At 41.8% G+C, this 19,714-nt stretch overlaps 1 protein-coding gene across 6 annotated transcripts in view; it reads right to left on the bottom strand.

Moving 5' to 3' along the window:
- The window catches only part of PTPN2 (protein tyrosine phosphatase non-receptor type 2), a 67,707-nt gene that overhangs the window by 16,180 nt on the left and 31,813 nt on the right, over positions 1-19,714 (bottom strand). For all 6 annotated transcript variants that reach the window (XM_025273589.2, XM_025273585.2, XM_025273586.2 and 3 more), the window contains exons 3-6: positions 17,757-17,857; positions 12,566-12,664; positions 6,857-6,994; positions 676-885 (exon numbers count right to left, since the gene is read on the bottom strand). In XM_025273589.2, coding sequence (XP_025129374.1) covers positions 676-885; positions 6,857-6,994; positions 12,566-12,664; positions 17,757-17,857 — 548 coding nt within the window. The remainder of the gene's footprint in view (positions 1-675; positions 886-6,856; positions 6,995-12,565; positions 12,665-17,756; positions 17,858-19,714) is intronic.

Here is a 19,714-nt window from a genome sequence, read left to right as displayed (position 1 = left end):
TATTTACCATCAACAGACCAGATGCTTAAGAGTTCTTAAACACATCAAAGCTCACTTACATGTAACATCAGCTTTAGATGGAAGCACAGGGTATTAAACACGGTGTTAATACAGTGACGTCTAACATACCCCAAAAAGAGGACAGGCACATGCCCGTGTCCCGGTGGGGGCTGGGGGAGCTGGGGTGGCACACAGCCCTCGGGCACCACAGGAACCTCAGGGGGTGATGTCAACACCACACAGACCAAGAGGCTTAGACAGTATGTGTTCCTAATACACTGATTCACTTAATTCTCACAACAGTCCTGGGAGGGAAATACCACCACCACCAACAGTTTGTAAATAAGGAAACCAAGGCAAGAAGGAATTCAGTATTATCCACCAACTGATGTCTGAAAAATACAGTGGGCAAGGGAGACAACCTATCATTTAACTAACACGAAGCTACCAGCACAAGTCTCTTCCCAGAGCTTGAGGATTATCCTGGTCACAGCCGCTTCCACTCATCACAAGCAAGAGGCAGCTGAAAGGATGTGAAAGAGAATTTTTGGTTTTTCTAAAAAAAGGCAGCTGTTTAAGTTTGAAAAGCGCAGTTCTGGGATCCTGGCATTTGAACTTAACTTCTGCCAGTGGAAACAACAAAAACGTATGGGAGCTTGAAACGAGGCCACTTACCAGAACAAGGCAGCTGTCCACCAGAGAAAAGGTGCCCGACCGCCCGATGCCGGCACTGCAGTGGATCACCGCAGGCCCGTGCTCAGGGTTCAAGGAGCCAGATTCCCGCACTTTGAATAAGAAATTGAGAAACGAAGCTGGTGATTCAGGGACTCCAAAATCTGGCCAGGTAGTATAATGAAAGTGAGATATTGTTCTGGTTTCACCAGTCTAAAAAGTGAAAATTAAGGGGGAAAGGTTAGTTCTAAGTTTTTTGTTTTAAAAATCTACTGCAGTAAGATGTATTTTGTGTAATGCACCATGACTTTTCATTTGGTTGTTGATAATCACACATACAAGTTTGGGAGTATTTTCTTTAGAAGAATTTGAAATATATTACTAGTTAACACTTTTGTAACAATTACTATTTTGTAGGTACATTCTAAGCTTTTTATGTATTAACCCATATAACAATCCCATTAAAATCCATTTTCCAGATGAGGAAACTGAGGCAAGGGTTAAGTAATGCACCCAAGGTCACACGTAAGAAGATGGAAGAGCAGGACTGGAGCAGCACCTGGGTCTCCACCACTGACCTGCACCACACACGCTGCCAGGTCCTCTCAAATCACACATCGTGATGAGTGAATTCTCTATTTTTATAAATTTCTACCAGTGTAATTTCACATCTTTACTGGTTTCCTGTTTAAGAATTTCAAAGTTTTGGGTGGGCCTTTCCCAGTGGCTCAGTGGTGAAGAATCTGCCTACCAATGCAGGAGACATGGTACTGATCCCTGGTCTGGGAAGATCCCACATGCCACTGAGCAGCTAAGCCCAGGAGCCACAACTATTGAACCCAGGTGCCCTAGAGCCTGTGCTCCACAAGCAAAGCCACTGAAATGAGAAGCCCACGCACCACAACTAGAGAGTAGCCCCTGCTCGCTGCAACTAGAGAAAAGCCCACATAGCAACAAAGATCAGCATACCCAAAAGTAAATAAATAAATAAAATTATTTAAAAAAATTTTAAGTTATTTAAAAAAAACAATTTCAAATTTTTTAAAGATACAATCGTCCCCCTTATAAGTTACCTTTCTGATTCAGCTACACAGGCACAGAGGAACAACTCAAGAATTAAATACACAATCTTTACATTTTTAACTGAAACTGCTCTCCTAATTGCTGTTTTCCACATGGTAACAATTCCCAACCCTAGAACTGTTGACACGCCTTGGCTGATGTGCTGATAACATGGTTTACCAACATGCTAAATGCTTCCTGTTTCATACAGCCTGCCTGGCTAGCTACTCAGCACCGCTTCCTGGATATTCCCAACAACCTTTATTTCTGCCTAACTCATTATAAAACATCCCTCAGCTCTGCCAGCGGCCCCCCATCCCCGGGAGCACTGCCCTGCCTCCTACTCCTCATTCAGAGGGAGCAGGGACCCACTAACAGGTCTCTGCACAATTTTCAACCCAGGCACGTGGTTAACATACATCTTCCTATAAACAGGCCTGATGTTCCCGCCCTGAGGTTCCAGGAGGTGTTTTAACCCTTTCCCAGACAACCACCCTGCTGCAGTCCTCAGCCACCACGCTGTGCTGACCACGCACAGCTAGCCAGACTTGGTCCCTTAGGGCCTGAGCCAGGTCAAGATGGACCTGCTAGAGCTCCAGGCTGGGCAGGGGTGGTGCCAGGACCCTGCTCCCATGGGTGTGGCCTATATGGTGCAGTTCAACTCTGCATCACACCCTGGCCCCAACCTAAGGTCACCCCACAATCCTGGGCGACCACTTGCTTTTTCTTCGCTTGAATGATGTTGGCTTAAGATCAATGGCCTCTTTCTTTCTTCCAAATTCAGGTCACAGTGTCTGGGACACTCAAGCCAGTTCCCAGAAATGCTCGCCACTGTTTGTATAATACAGTCTTCTGCACTAATAGATTTCTGAAAATCCATCTTTTTCTTCCCCAACAGGAATGTACTAAAGAACTTCTTATAGGTAATTTTTTTTTAAAATTAATTAACCCCTCCTGAAACAAGACACAAAAAACACAGCTCACACACACAAAAAAATCACATTAATTCCCAAAGGGCCATGTGAAGTAATAGGAGCCACATGTTTACTGCTGAGGTATAAAAAAGTTTATGTGCACAACTGGAGGCCCTTTCCCTCATTTCATGTTGGAAAAGTAATGAGAAGGGGGAAGGGTTCCAGAGCGGGGAGAGCTCAACTAAAATTCATCTCTACACGTGGACCCCACAACCTCCAATAGGGTCCTATTCTCTATACTGCGAAGCCACGACTTCCAACAGAGTCCCCAGTTCTCTACAGGCGGACCCCGCAATTTCTGACAGAATCCCAGTTCTCTACACATGGACCCCACAATTTCCAACAGAGTCCTAGTTTTCTACACTCGGATCCCACAACTTCTGACAAAGTCCTCGTCTCATATCAGTGGGCTCGCCCCTTCCTCCTCCGTGGTCACCATGCCCTTGGTCCTCCTGCTATGATGCCTAGTCCAGGCCTCCATCACTTCTCACTGCTGCCCCTCACACCAGACTCCAGCTGGTCTGCACACACTTGCCAGTCTGCACATCCCCGAACTGTTTTCTTCAGAAAACATTGCATTGTGCACACCACCCCTGCACAAAGACGTTAGCACGCACTGTTCTTAGGGCAAAATCTCATTTACATTTTTTTTTTAAGAATTCTAACTCTAGTCTTTGAATAAGATGACAAGCTCAGAGTCCATGGAGGCCAGGAAGCTGGTCTATGAGCTGAGTAGGGACAGGCAAGAGCTATGAGCGTGGGGATGAATTGTGTGTGCCATACAGAGCCATTCAAATTCAGGTTAACTATTACTATTATCAGTCTGAAGAGGACTATAAATCTTCTAATTATTATTAAAAAATCTACAAAGCTCTGTGGCCCAGACCCAACTTTAGGCACAGGCAGAAGGTAGCAGAATTGTGTTTCTAAGACTGTCATACACCCAGTTTCACCATCTGTTAATGGGGTTTGAGAAAGCACTTACTTCACAGGCTCCAGTGACGAATAAACAGGCAACCTCCACACCGGTGAAGCCTAAAGAGACGCAGGGACACTCGCTGGCAGCCTTAACCACAGCCCTAACACTTCCAATCAACTACGACCTCTCCACGATTCCAGTCTCCTCATCTGTGTTTCTGCTCCATCTGGAGAGCAGCAAGGTGTTGACCCTGTCCCCCTCGAGGTCACTGTCCTAGTCCAGTCCTTAACTAGCTCCTGCAGGGCCACTGCAATGGCCATGCTAAATACATGGTCACCAAAATTCACTCTGGGAGTTGACCGGAAGCCCAGGTGGTGAAGACAGCGATATGCCAGGGGCATTAGGGCCCAGTTCTAAGCAGAGGGAAGGGTGTGCCTGAGACAGGCACGGGCAGGAGAACTGGTGGGTAGACGAGTGGCAAGGGCAGGTGGGCTGGGGCTCCCACAGGGGCTGTGGAAAGGCTTCCAGAAGCCTGGGGAAGGACTCCGCGTTTCAGAACAAGCACTCAGGGTGGTGAACAGGGGACTCGGTGCACCCACTGTAAAGACCCCAACACTTTAAGTGACTGAAGCAAGAAATGGGCACAAACTGGACGGAAGGTGCACAGGACAGACAGGAGTCTGGTAGGGCAAAACTGGGGCAGAAGAAACAGAACTCAGCACAACACTGTCTTCCAGGAACTCAATCACCTAAACCTGACCGAAGACACATAGAAAACACCAAAGGGCAAGTAAACAGAAAAACCCGAAAGGCAAGGTCTCCACGTGACCTTGGATTTTAAAAGCCCCTCAAAACTACCTCCACAGCTTAAGCCATTCAAAAGCAGAATGGACTTGGGGGCAAAAGTTCAGATTGAGCTCTCATCATGATGCTGAAAAGACTGCTGGTGCTCCACTGCTCCATCAGACACGTCAGATGCAAGGTCCCCTTAGAGAAGGCCTGACAGGGCAGCTCTGCCCAGGTCGGTCAGGAGACTCCTCTAGAAGCGACCTGGTGCTCTGACCTCAGGAACAAGAGAGGGTGGTCCTACTTTATCAGCACCTTCTCCTTCAGCTCGCCCGTCTCCAACACCCTGGCTCCTGCAGGCCCTCCTGACTCACTCCATTCCCATGGGAGCCCTCACCCAGGGGAGCCCAGAACCTCAGGCACCATCAGAGCACTAACTCATGCAGTCAAGGTGACAGCCCCATGAGGCAAGCACGCCATCACCCTCGTTTTACAGATGAGCGAAAGTAGGCACAGAGATCAAGTACGGGGCTGGTCACACGGCCAGGAGCAGCAGCCAGGATTCAGGCCACATGGCTCCTGGGTCTGAATGTGACTAACACAATCCTGTCTCACTCACTAAAATGCTACCTTATCCTTCCAACACTGCTCACTCTCACTACAGACTGTGAAGAAGAACATCAACTTTTGCTGTTCAATTACAGTGGACTCTGAACACAGGCCAGTAAGAAACCACACTCTGCCTGCAAATGAATCGCAGGGGCTGGCCAACTCCCAGGGTGGCCTCCACTTCAGAAACTTTAGAACCAAGGCTCTTTCCACAACAATTAGACTTGGTCCCATGTCATCAGAAGTTAGGAGATATGGAATTCGGCTAAGTAATCTATTTATGGGAAAAATCTATTAACCTAATAGATTTTTAGGTTATTTTCTTTTAGTAAGAAAAACAGGATTAGGAGTTTATCTACACTGTAGGAAGACCACAGGTCAAACTATATACATGTGAAAATACTTCACAAGCTGATAAACAAAATACAAAAGTATTTTATTATTTCAAGTGTAATCAATTCTCAGGACAGAGAAAAACACCTATGCCAATCTCCTGCTAAATCAATTTTAATGCCACAAGCAGATGCAGTACCTAGGATACATAAATACTAAGAGAAGGTGATTCCCAGAACCATGAGAAGTTTATGGAAATGAAGTTCTATTTCTGGGAATAAGGGCTGGACAACCAGTACCAAGTAGCAGTTGACATATTTCAGTGCAGCTTAAGATACACGCAAATGAAATCACTGGTGCAAAACACACACAGTGAGGAGATTCATAAAGAAGGCCCCTTCCTGAATGACCTCAGAGCTGAGTTATGTTCTCATGGAAGCTGGACCCAGTCAGATGCACACAGTACACACCTATGCTTATGTCACAAAGGACAGGTGTTTTAGGAGATAACCACAAAAGATAACTCGGCATATCTAAAAAGTGTATATACCTCCCTTCTCCACAAATTTTTCTTTTGGATTAATGATCACACATTAATACTCAATTCACTTAATACTTAACTAAAACAGTATCTTGCTTTATAGACCAGATACATCCCTGAAGCCATTTCTGGGCAAACATTTTCATATTTTCTAGTTTTTCTAGTTTCTGAGTGTATCTCAGAATCACTCTTAGTTCATATTTTTTCGTTATTCTAAATACAAACCAAAGAAAGCAAAGAGGTGAATGGGAAGAGGGGGAACTATCTTGATGCTTAGACAACAACAGTAGGGTCACAACCAACTGTGTGCCTGTTTCTCACCCAGGCACCAAGGAACGAGTCTTACATTTTTGGAAAAAATCCAAATAAACACTGATGAGGTCATACGGTAAATTTATTTCACCATTTTCACCAGTTCAATAAAGACACATTTTCATGTGACAAACCCCTCGAATTAGCAACTCTCTCCAAGCGTCAAGAACAAGAGCTAGCATTTCCCTGGCACGCACTCTGTACCAGCGCCTTTGCACATACCTCCTCACGTGATATCCATGTCCTCACTCGATGTCACAAATGCGAACAGGGAGGCACCACGGCCGCCCCCTACAGACAAGGGGGGCCTGGGCAGAGATCACTGAGCAGCAGCACTGGATGTAAACCCAGGCTGCCCAATTCTAAAGCCCTTTCCCTCAATCTTCAACCAAGTATAATACTGATCAGTTGCTCAGAATCCTCAGTTATCAACCTGAACTTCACAATTCTTAGTTTCCAGCATTTCTTAAGAATTCTCAGAGTGCCACCACATATGGGAACAAAATCTATGAGGACATGGTTATGGCTGTGAACCATTACAGGCATTGCTACAATGAATGGGCTGCCCCAAACTTCAAATATAAGAACAAAGAATAATTCTTAAAGTCACCACATGAAGCCCCATAGTCTGGGCACAAGCAGTCTTACCCTGGTGTTTCCTAACTGCAACAGATGGACCGTGTAATAGGACTTCACGTCCTCTGACAGGAACTTCACGCTGAAGCCCGTTTCCTTAAACAGCATCTCCCGGTCATCTTTTGTAGGCCAGTACTGTGCACATTTAACCTAAAGTTAAGAACATAGACATAATGAAACCACAAAAAGCTGGAAAGGAAAACAAACCACACACAAGCTATATATTTTTCAAGTACCCAAATCTAGGAACAGTCACACTATGTTTGATGTTTAATGTATTTTAGTAAGATTGACAGCTTATAAATGCAGTTTGTAAAATGTTCTTATAACTTACACACTTAAAAAAACAGATATCATGTTCATAAAATGAAAATCAAGTTGTCATTTCTAAAGCAGGATAACCTGTATTTTAACATCATACTGGTATTTACTCAATGTTTCATTAAATATAAAATTCTTGCAAGAATTGTATCTTCAAACAGTACCGAAAGGCTTTATTTTATAAGTACTTTCCATAAGCTATAACAAACCTAGACAGCATATTAAAAAGCAGAGATATCACTTCGCCAACAAAGGTCCATAAAGTCAAAGCTATGGCTTTTCCGGTAGTCATGTTTGGATATGAGAGTTGGACCATAAAGAAGGCTGAGCACCAAAGAATTGATGCTTTTGAACTGTGTTGCTGGAGAAGACTTTTGAGAGTCCCTTGGACTGCAAGGAGATGAAGCCAAGTCAATTCTAAAGGAAATCAACCCTGAATATTCACTGGAAGAACTGTTGCTAAAGCTGAAGCTCCAATACTTTGGCTACCTGATGCAATGAATCGACTTACTAGAAAAGACCCTGATGCTGGGAAAGACTGAGGGCAGGACAAGGGGGTGATAGAGGATGAGATGGCTGGATGTCATCACTGACTCAAAAGGCGTAAATTTGAGCAAACTCTGGGAGATAGTGAAGGACAGAAAAGCCTAGTGTGCTTCAGTCTATGAGGTAGCAAAGAATTGGACATGACTTAGTAACTGAACAACAACATTTTCCATAAATACCTGTTAATCTGCCACTAAATACTATATATCTAGTGATAACATTGAATACTTACATACTAAAAGTCAAGGGAAAGAATCAGAAGATAAGCCCCCTTTACCTAGAACTGTTACGCTTTGGCAGAACTACTGACGTGGAATTAACATTTTGTGACAATAAAAGCATCTCCCCAAAAGCCAAACTGTGAGGTCAGCAGCTGTGGTGAGGTGAGCTAGAGCCACTTCATTGGGAAAAACACTAGGAAAACATCCCTGTAAAATATGGTCGTTTCTCCTTTTAGATATCACAAACAGGTACAAATAACAATCAAGAGAAATACTTCTAAAACAAATGAATGCTATGAGCTAATACTGTGAAAGTGCTGCACACAATATGCCAGCAAATTTGGAAAACTCAGCAGTGGCCACAGGACTGGAAAAGGTCAGTTTCCATTCCAATCCCAAAGAAAGGCAATGCCAAAGAATGCTCAAACTACTGCACAATTGCACTCATCTCACACGCTAGTAAAGTAATGCTCAAAATTCTCCAAGCCAGGCTTCAGCAATATGTGAACCGTGAACTTCCTGTTCAAGCTGGTTTTAGAAAAGGCAAAGGAACCAGAGATCAAACTGCCAATATCCGCTGGATCATGGAAAAAGCAAGAGAGTTCCAGAAAGCATCTATTTCTGCTTTATTGACTATGCCAAAGCCTTTGACTGTGTGGATCACAATCAACTGTGGAAAATTCTGAAAGAGATGGGAATACCAGACCACCTGATCTGCCTCTTGAGAAATTTGTATGCAGGTCAGGAAGCAACAGTTAGAACTGGACATGGAACAACAGACTGGTTCCAAATAGGAAAAGCAGTTCGTCGAGGCTGTATATTGTCACCCTGTTTATTTAACTTATATGCAGAGTACATCATGAGAAACGCTGGACTGGAAGAAACACAAGGTGGAATCAAGATTGCCGGGAGAAATATCAATAACCTCAGATATGCAGATGACACCGCCCTTATGGCAGAAAGTGAAGAGGAACTCAAAAGCCTCTTGATGAAAGTGAAAGTGGAGAGTGAAAAAGTTGGCTTAAAGCTCAACATTCAGAAAATGAAGATCATGGCATCCGGTCCCATCACTTCATGGGAAATAGATGGGGAAACAGTGGAAACAGTGGCAGACTTTATTTTTGGGGGCTCCAAAATCACTACAGATGGTGACTGCAGCCATGAAATTAAAAGACGCTTACTCCTTGGAAGGAAAGTTATGACCAACCTAGATAGCATATTCAAAAGCGGAGACATTACTTTGCCAACAAAGGTTCGTCTAGTCAAGGCTATGGTTTTTCCAGTGGTCATGTATGGATGTGAGAGTTGGACTGTGAAGAAGGCTGAGCACCAAAGAATTGATGCTTTTGAACTGTGGTGTTGGAGAAGGCTCTCGAGAGTCCCTTGGACTGCAAGGAGATCCAACCAGTCCATTCTGAAGGAGATCAGCCCTGGGATTTCTTTGGCAGGAATGATGCTAAAGCTGAAACTCCAGTACTTTGGCCACCTCATGCTAAGAGTTGATTCATTGGAAAAGACTCTGATGCTGGGAGGGATTGGGGGCAGGAGGAGAAGGGGACGACAGAAGATGAGATGGCTGGATGGCATCACTGACTCGATGGCCGTGAGTCTGGGTGAACTCCGGGAGTTGGTGATGGACAGGGAGAACTCCGGGAGTTGGTGATGGACAGGGAGGCCTGGCGTGCTGCAATACATGGGGTCGCAAAGAGTCGGACACAACTGAGCAACTGATCTGATCTGATCTGAATACTTCAAAAGCTGCTAAAAGACATTAAAAAAACAAAATGACATAGGAAATGAAAGAGCATAAATTATAACAACTCATAAATGATGTGCCAGAAGAGAAAAAAGAATCAAAAGTAACAGAACACATCATTTCATAAACAAAGACTAATTGATTAAAGGGAACAGGGCTGTGAATAAACACGACAGATGATGCCTTAAGAGAAAAAGGACATTTTTAAAATAAAAAAGAAATAAAGAGAGACCAGTAGGCAATGAAAATCTAACACATATGTGTAACAGAAGGCCCTGGGAGAAGAACAGTAAGGCAAGCAAGGGAACAGAATAAATGTCAACAAGTATAATTCAATAAAAATTTTTCTTTAAAAGAAAGAAAAAATGCCTGAAATCACATAATGAAATAGCACACTCTGTCCCTGGACAAATTGACCCAGAATGACCAGCACAGACACATTTTAGTACAATCAATAGGATCTGAAGAAAAAAAAATCCTTTGGGTAAAAGACTAAGTAACTAATAAAGGAAACAGAGTAAGATGTGCCTTTGTGACAGGAACATGCCAGAAGGAAATGGGTAATACCATCAAGTTGCTCAAAAAATAAATGTGAGCCAGAGATTTTATATTCTGCCAAACAGACTCTTCAGCATCAAGCCAGCAGAGGTATTGTCATCAACACACAAGAAACTGGGACCAGGGCACCATCCTCAGGATCCTCTGAGTGTGAGCTACACACAGAGCAACCAGAGAGACTCAACGACAGATGCATATCTACACAAAAGGGACTTAAGAGAGACTAAAACATGCGGTAAACTCTGATGATGGAGGTGAAACACAACTTGAGAAAAAGAGGATGAGAGAAAACATTTTAAACTATTTTCAGTAGTTATTTTAGTGATGGACTTGATTTTGTTATTACAAGTACTTTCTGTGTGCAATATGGGACAGAGTAAATAAGACATTCAACATCACTAGTATCTCTGAGAACCAGAATTCATGGTGAATCAACCCTACAGTCCTAAATTTTAATATCAGTATCAAATATCAGAATATCAGTACCAAAAAAAAAAAAAGAGGAAGAAGCATCAGTATCAGTATGAACACTAGTGTTATCTTAACATACAAACATAATTTTCCTTAACTCTGTTCACTGAAAAGACCAACCCATAAGAACAAAGATTACTATTTTTGCTGTGATCTTGAAATACCACTGCTCACCAAAAGAAACCAAGGCTTCTTAAAGAAACAGCTGATTCGCACAGGAAAGCGCAAGATAAGCCTGCAACAGGGAGTCCTTCCAGACATCAAAGGAGCTAGTAAGACTCTTCGGTTTTTGTTAAAAGAACTCAGGGCCCAACCCAAAAAGCTTCCTCTGGCCAATGAAGGGACAATTTGACTACAAGTAAGAATAATAACGGGCTTCCAAGGTGGGTCAGTGGTAAAGAATCCATCTGCCAGGTAGGAGACGCCAATTCGATCCCTGCATAGATTCCTCAAGATCCCGAGGAAGGCATGGCAACTCAGTCCAGTATTCTTACCTGGGAAATCCCATGGACAGAGGAGCCTGGCAGGCTACAGTACATGGGGTCGCAAAACAGTTGGACACAACTTTCACGACTAAACAACAACAAGGATAATAACTGCCATGGAGTGAACTGAATCAAGGTGTTTAATAAACTCATGACTTCACAGCATTGATCACACCAAGAAAACCTAAGTAGTGACATATTGAGGATACGTGGGAATCAACTTCTTTTGAAAAATGCTTTTCCTACATCAGGGTGGTAGGTAACTAGAGCGGGAGCCTTTTTTTTGTTTTTTTTTAATAGAAGAATTTCAACCAAAACTCAAGAAGAAACAATAAAGCTGGAATATCACTATAACCCTAATTAATTAAGGAACGAAACACTGACCAGCAGCAGCTGCTGACATCATTATGCTGACAAACAGGGTATCACCACACATGAGGTGACCTCAACAATCAAACCTGACTTTTATTGAACATCTGGATGAAGGTGATTTCTGATTGCTGGTGGCAATCTTCTCTTTTTATTACAGTATTTATTCTGCAGAATGAGAGATGAAACCCATAATCCTCCAGCTGACAACGATGCTCAAATGTCCCAACAGCAGCACCCGCATCACTTGGGTCTGTGGGTCACCGTGCAAGCACGAAAACCACTGCAGAGACTATGCTGACACTGCAGAACACCATGGTGTGGCAACAACACTGCAGACTGGAACAGACTAGAAGCACCTTCACTGCCGCTGAAAACCGGCAGCTATTAACTCAGGAAAAAAGCAAGAATTCAGGATCTGAAGGAGCAGAAAAGCCTAGATCTCAGGGCTGGAAGAGATCTGACAGATAACACTTTCTAATTTTCATGTTTGACAGAAGAGGACCCTCAAGCCACAGAAGCTGAAGACTTAACCACCATCACACCACTAATTAGCATTGGATTTTAAACTGCACCTCAAATGTCAATAAATCTATACATATCAATACTCACTACCTCCTGAGATAAGAACCAATGGTAGTTTATAAAGGTTTTAGAAACCTGTCACTTCAATTCTTCATAAAATTTCCAGGATTCTGTTAATAATAAAGATTCTGATAAAGCCTACGAATTCCAAAGATCTAAGTACCACAACTGGCCAGTACTCACTCCATTATACTTATGTTTGGAGGGCAGTGGTCCACAGCTGTTATTTAAATATTTAAGGTAATAAAGGAAAATGATAGATTAGTTCCAGTCAGAATCACCCTGACTCTAGTTTTTAGTAATTAAAGGCCAAAACTAATGAATGACTATCCCAAAAGAAATAAGAAAATATTTGTAAGTTAACAATCACAGACTGTACAGTAAGTTGTAAATACCAAGTATTACTCACCGATTCTTTCTCCACAATTCGGTTTAGCATGACAACTGCTTTGGTCTTTTGCTGCCAAACCATGAGCCAGAAATGACAACCTGTATTAGGAAGCGGACCCTGTAAGACAGAGAAAAAACAGCAGGTGAGAGAAGGAGGGGACTGACGCTCCAAGGACATGCCTTCCAGGAAGCTTCACATCTGAGAACAGATCGGGTCACAGAATGTCAATCCAGACTCTAAACCCACCTGAACTAAAAACAGGTCTCTGTTAGTTGGATTACTGATTACCAACGATCAAAACTGACTTTTATTTACTTAGGCAGAAAAGAAAAGAAAAATTCCCAGGCTATCAGGTGGCTCTCTGAATTGAGGGATGGAGAACGAGGCTTGGGCAGGAAAAAAGGCCAAGAGAAGATTTTGTCCCAAGGGGTGTGGGCTTGGGGCAGCACTCCCGACCAGTCACCACTGTCACCCTTTGAGGGCACTGCCATCCTCAGGTGGCTGCAGTGGGTGCAGGTTAACAGGTTTGACTGTTCCTTGAGTAACTCAACAAGCAGTCACCTGTGGGATGCTGGGGGCTGGGTGTGCCTGGAGCTTCAGCTCCACACAGAAGACAAGGCCATTTAAGTGGTGCTGCACTAAAAGCAGCTTCAGGGCCATTGTATCCCAGCTCTGTAGTGGATGTTCTGGAAATATTACGTGAGCTAATAAACTCCATGCTCTCAGTTATACCAATGTTAGAAGGGACCAAGAACCCTGAAGAGCTGCACCCTCAGGTTTGAGGAGCCGTTCCCCTTACTGAGTACATATTTTTCAAAGTTTGAGCTACTTCCAAAACCACACAGTGCAAAGATAAAAACAGCCATGAGAAGACCCCCAGTAAAAAGAATGCCTTCTCCTTCATCTAAAAAAATGGATGGATCAGGTCTCCAATGAAGTCACTGCTTAGTGTGTACACACACACACACACACATTCTAGAGTGGTTCTAAAAGGGAAAGAGGGGTTCTCAGCTCTTCCACTTACCAGCAATACAACCTATTATCTTCTACAAAATGGCGATCTATACCAAAGGATCAGCAGGTATACATTTTTAATTTTCATAAAACTCAGAGGAAAAGGATGATAAAAATTATAAGCAACAAAAGACAAGCAGAATAACTGCAGTTTCAATAAACATTTAGTGTCTCTAGTTTTTGCTGTCCTTTGAAATATTTTCTGTGCATGTTCTCTGTCCCAAGATACTAGGGGCAAAGGCAAAAGCAGTCCCAGCTGTCACAGCTTACATCGGAGGTGAGGAACAGAAACACACCCAGCCCCACCAGAGCGAGGGCTGAGCCTGGGTATGCAGGAGCAGGAAGGGTACCAGCGCAAAGCCTTAAAAACGAGCAGGTGCTGACACAGCGAGGGGAGAGGGGAGGGATCAGGTCCATTCCCAGTGTCAGGGCACTTCTGGGAAAGAAGGTGACACAGAGAACCCACAGGAAACCACACCTGCCAAGTGAGAGGTGCTCGACCCCAGGAAACAGTCAATGATCTTTTCTTTACAGAATGAAGGAATATGACCAGATTGGTATATCGCAAAAATTTCTCTAGAGGAATTGTTAAAGATGGACTAGAAATGAGGGACTGGTGGCAAAGAAGTAAGTTGAAAAGCTACAACATTGGTGTAGATGAAAGAGAGCTCCAGAGAAGGGCAGGGCAGCAGAAAACAGGAGAGAATTCGACAGATGAGGACAGCTTTAACCCAGATGACAAAAATAGGACAGGGGCTAGCTTAGTGTAAAAGAAAGAAGGAAAAGAAAAAAAAGAGTTTGACACAGAAAAGGAAGAATTTGTGACATTAAGTGGTCCTGTGGGTAGATGCTGGAAGCTCTGGGGCAGGGGGTAGGGGGGACTCAGGAAATAATCCAAAGCTGAAGACAGTGAGTCCACTAGAATGAGGGCAGAGGGCCTGGGTCAGGACACAAAGGAAAGCCCAAATGGACAGGAGATTTAAACTAGGGTATTAGTCGGGTATTTTCTTTTTCATGAAGGGATTTACAATGTTTTATAAAAGGATTATTACTATCATTGAAAGAAAGTAAAAGAAAGTGAAGTCACTCAGTCGTGTCTGACTCTATGCGACCCTGTGGACTGCAGCCCACCAGGCTCCTCTGTCCATGTAATTACTATCATTACTACTATAATAAAAAGCAGTAACAATGCCGCAATGAACACTCCATGGAGTACTCACCATATTACTTGGCACTACATGAGTTTTTATTAGCACTATTCTACAGACCACAGAGATACATATTGATAACATACACACTTGACTCCTGAACAACAGGGGTTTGAACTACAGGGGTCCAGATACAGACAGATTTTTCAATAAATATACAGTCAGCCCTTTTAGCCATGGTTATGCATCCACAGGATCAACAACCTCAGATGGCAAACTTAATACATGACTGTGACTCAATGAATCTGTGTATGTGGGGCCAGGACAGAAGGGACAACGATGGGACATGAGCACCTGGGGGCTTTGGCATTGCAGAGGGTCCTGGAAGCAAACCCCATGGTGCTACGGGATGACGCTGCACCTTGGGGAACCGAGGAATGAATCCAAGGGCATATCACAATTTCAGGGCAGCAGATCTGAATAATTAAAAGGAGAACCATGCAGCCTATGGAGACCATGAGGCCTCACCCTACTTGTTGTATGACCTTTGTAAAGTTATCTGATGTTCCTTTGTCTCTTTAGATGACTCCTCATGTTAACATAAGGATAATAAGAGTATTTACCACAAAGGGTTATCCTGAGGCTTAAGTTATATAAAATATAGAAAAATGTTAAAAATTGCAACCTGTTACTATTTACAACAGTCAAGACATGGAAGCCATCTAAGTGTTCATCCACAGAGGAATGATTAAAGAAGATGTGTGGTACACATATATAAGGAAGATCTGTGGTACATATATACATCGGAATATTGGTCAGCCATAAACAAATAACGAAATAATGCCATTTGCAGCAATGTGGATGGACCTAGAGATTATCAGTCTAAGTAATTCAAAGACAAATATATGATATCACTTATATGTGGATTCTAGACTATGATACAAAAGAATTTATTCACAAAACAGAAACAGATTCGCAGACATAGAACGTAAGCATACTTTTGGTTACCAAAGGGGAATGGGAGGAGGGATAAGTTAGGAGTTTGGGATTAACAGATACACACTACCATATATAAAGTAAACAACAAGAATTTACCGTGTAGCTCAGGGAACTATATTCAACATCTTATAATAACCTACCATAGAAAGAATCTGAAAAAGAATATATATAGACGTATGCGTGTATACATGTATAACAGCAGCTAGAAATCTTTTATTTATTTTTTACTGAACTAGCTGCTGTTAATTTTACTTCCCTCTAGGATGTGAAGTTCATACTAGCAGTTTTATGAATGGCTGTTTCATTCACACAATGCCACCACAAAGCAGGCATTCAAAACTTTGCTGGATGAACAAACAGGATTCAAGCAGACACCATGAGTCCAGAGTCCAGCCTTTTTCTTAAGAAACAAAGATTCAAAATATGGTTCCAGAGAGTTGAAGTGGTGAGTACAGACTAGGTGGGGGTGAAATCTGAATCAGAATCTTGAGAAACAATTACATTTTTAGAGACTAAGATGACAAAGAGGAAAGAATAAACAAGACTGAAAAAAGAGAATAAGAAAGGGTGTGATAAGGAATCTAGGGTAATTATTCTTTTCTATTTTTAACATGGTTTTTAAAAACAGAAAGTAAAATTTTCAACTCTAAAAATGACTATTAAAAACATCATGAATGCACGTAAGAAAAACTTCAAATATAACAGAAAATGGCAAAGTGAATTCTGTATTTTTTCCTAATTCCCAGAAACAATCGGTACTAATAGCATGTGTATAATTTATTTAGCCAGCTCCTTACAGACTGTTTCCGTCCTACTTTTGGTCCTGTGCTATTAAGTTATAACAAATACTCTCACATTTACATTCATGTCTTTACATATTAGACCTCTAAGTACTATAAACTTTTAAATATGTGGTTCGGACAGGTGAGAAGTGGTAACTGATTGCTGGTTTAAATTTAGAAAAATTGAGCATCTTTTCTATATATATTGTCTACCTTTACTTCCCTGCTGTAAACTGTGAATTTATGTTCCTTGCCAGTTTTTTCATAGATTTTCTTTTTGTTTTTGACTTACAGGAGCTGCTTTATGCCAAGTAAAAAAGAGTAATGAATTTTTGTTTTCTGTGAATTATAGATAGCCTAACAGTTGATAGTTACATTCATCTGAACATCTTACCATTTTCAACAGTTTTCACTTTCAGTGACAGGTTATTCTAATCTGAAATGGGTTCTTTAAAAATCTCAAACATTACAAGTATACAGTTTATCTTTTTTTCAATTTAATTATAGTTGATTTACAATACTGTGTTAGTTACAGGTATACAACAAAGTGATTCAGTTACATATATATATATATATTTTCAGATTATTTTCCTTTATAGGTTATAACAAGATACTTAATAATACAGTTTATATTTGGAATAATTAAAAATCACTAGCTGGGAAATGGCAGCACTGTTAATTAAATCTGTAATCTGATAAACAAAGGATAGCTGGTGTGGATAAACCCAAATCATTTCTGCTATCTCAGAGTGAAAGAACAGTGCCAATGGAGCACGGGTGCGGCCGGTGTGTTGAGAAGGGAGGAGGCTCAAGAGGCCAGTAGGCTCTCAGGCCACCCCATCAGTGGTCCAGGCACCCTGCTCACACCCTCACCTAACACTCAAGACTTGTCCATACTGAAAATACACACCAGGCCAGGGAAGAGAAGAGTTTTCGCGCCTCTGGTCCTGATTCAAGTGAAGAGAAGCAGAAGGAACAAAGTATCCACCAACCGAGACTTTGTACCAAACTTACAGCAAGGAGGACAGCTGGCCAGAAAAGAACCAGCTGGCCAGACCTCATGAACAACTTTCCTGCAGAGAATGTGTAACAGTAACAATTGCTTTTATCTTAAATATACACAGCTGTAAAATATTATGTTACCATTCATTACAAGATGATAGAAAAACCTGATCGCCAAAAGTAGTCAGGACACACTTTCTGCTCCATCCTAAAGCAGACCCCAGGAATGGCGGTCAGTCCTCCACTCCATGTCACTCCACTTGCCTGGGTTAAGATGTAGCTCCTCTGTGCCTCCTCTATGTCAACTAAGCTGGCATTAATATAATCATTTTCAGCATTCTGCAGCTTAACACGACTGTGATCATCTGAAACAGAAAATGAGAAACCATACCGTCATTTCAAACTTGCATTTCTTTTTTATTTGAATATTAATTTTCTGGGTATTTATAAAATGACAGAAAAAAAACAAAGAAAAATAAATTAGCATCACAACTGAGTCAAATCCCAAATTATTCCTTTTTTTAAAAAGTGTAAAGATGAAATCCTTTTGTTACTGTGTGTTAGAAGGAAGTGCTGCTGTTGGTGGTAGATTAGCTGCTGTTTAAGTAGAAAAACTGATCAAAGAGTAAAACACAGTAAAAGGAATAAAGTACCAATCTTCCCAAAAGAAAAAGGATGGTTAAGACTCCTGGTGCTTAAGAACTAACAAGTTTTCCTACAAAAATCAACGGCCTCCAAAAAATAAGACCGGACAGATCCCACCATAAAACTACATTTCATTTTCTTCCTGCCTCAACAGATCTGCATTTAGCTATATTTTAATAATTTTTATGCTTTTGAACTGTGGTGTTGGAGAAGACTCTTGAGAGTCCCTTGGACTGCAAGGAGATCCAACCAATCAATCCTAAAGGAAATCAGTCCTGAATATTCAGTGGAAGGACTAATGCTGAAGATGAAACTCCAATACTTTGGCCACCTGATGTGAAGAACTGACTCATTGGAAAAGACACTGATGCTGGGAAAGATTGAAGGCAGAAGGGGATGACAGAGGATGAGATAGTTGGATGGCATCACTGACTCGATGGACATGAGTTTGAGCAAGCTCCAGGAGTTGGTGATGAACAGGGAAGTGCTGCAGTCCATGGGTCACAAAGAATCGGACATGACTGAGCGACTGAACCGAACTGAACTAATTGATTAAGTGTTAAGCTATATTTAACACATTTGGAATATTCCAATTCTGTAACAGACAATTAAAAGTGCTTCATTACTTGGGCTGTGTCATATACTTCTAGTTTTTAAACGTGAAGATCTCACAGATTTAGAATTTGTGCTAATGTAAACAGATGGAGCACAGAACTTTACCTTCTATCACTATGGTAGGAGGGAAGATGCTGAGAGAGGGAGAATGCATGTAACAACAGGATTAGCATTCACTTGGAATATTAAATACACGCCTGGCAGAGTCACAGGACTGAATTACAACCTACACACATCTCTGATGTCTAGCTGCAGAATAACTTCTGGTATAAACTGTGCCCCTCAAGGAAATACCAAATAACCATTCTCTTCCCCACTCTTAAACTGAAAGAGTTGTTCATATTATCTCCATATGAAAGAAAATGTTAAACAGTTTTAGTTTCACACATAATTTATATGAAATGTTTCTGCTGGATTGAACCCAAGACCTCTGTAAATATTACATGTCATTGGCCAACAGGAAAAGCAAAGATCTTGTTATAGTAAATCACTTATACTAGTGTTCTCGGAAAGATGATGTCAACAGTCACTTTTTTTTTTTAAACAGTCACTTCTTTTTTTTAAGTTTGATCACTCTTTAACAGTTATGTGAGACAGTAAAAAGTTCAGCTATATAATTAACAAAATAAAGTCCATATGCCTCCCAGATAACACCAATCAGAAGAGCAATGCATCCCTAAAATTCAAATTCCGCTAAAATATAATCCCAAAGGAATGTGTTTCCTCATGTTGTAATCTCCGTAAGAACACAAACAGAGACTAATCTTATCTATTCCACAAGAGAAGAAGCAATTTGCAAAAGAAGCAAGAATCCATAAACGCCAAGTCTCCCCTCAAAGGGAGTTCCAGCAGGTCATCCAGACCCTTCCATAAGCCAAGAGAAAGACTTCAGGGGGGTTTTCAGGACATCTGACCACTGCCTTCTGGACTCTGCACTGGATTCACTGTTACTTTCCCTCCTG

Source organism: Bubalus bubalis, chromosome 22, assembly GCF_019923935.1.
Source record: "Bubalus bubalis isolate 160015118507 breed Murrah chromosome 22, NDDB_SH_1, whole genome shotgun sequence".
NCBI lineage: Eukaryota > Metazoa > Chordata > Mammalia > Artiodactyla > Bovidae > Bubalus > Bubalus bubalis.
The sequence above is the reverse complement of the archived record's forward strand: the minus strand, read 5'-3'. Positions and strand labels throughout refer to the sequence as shown.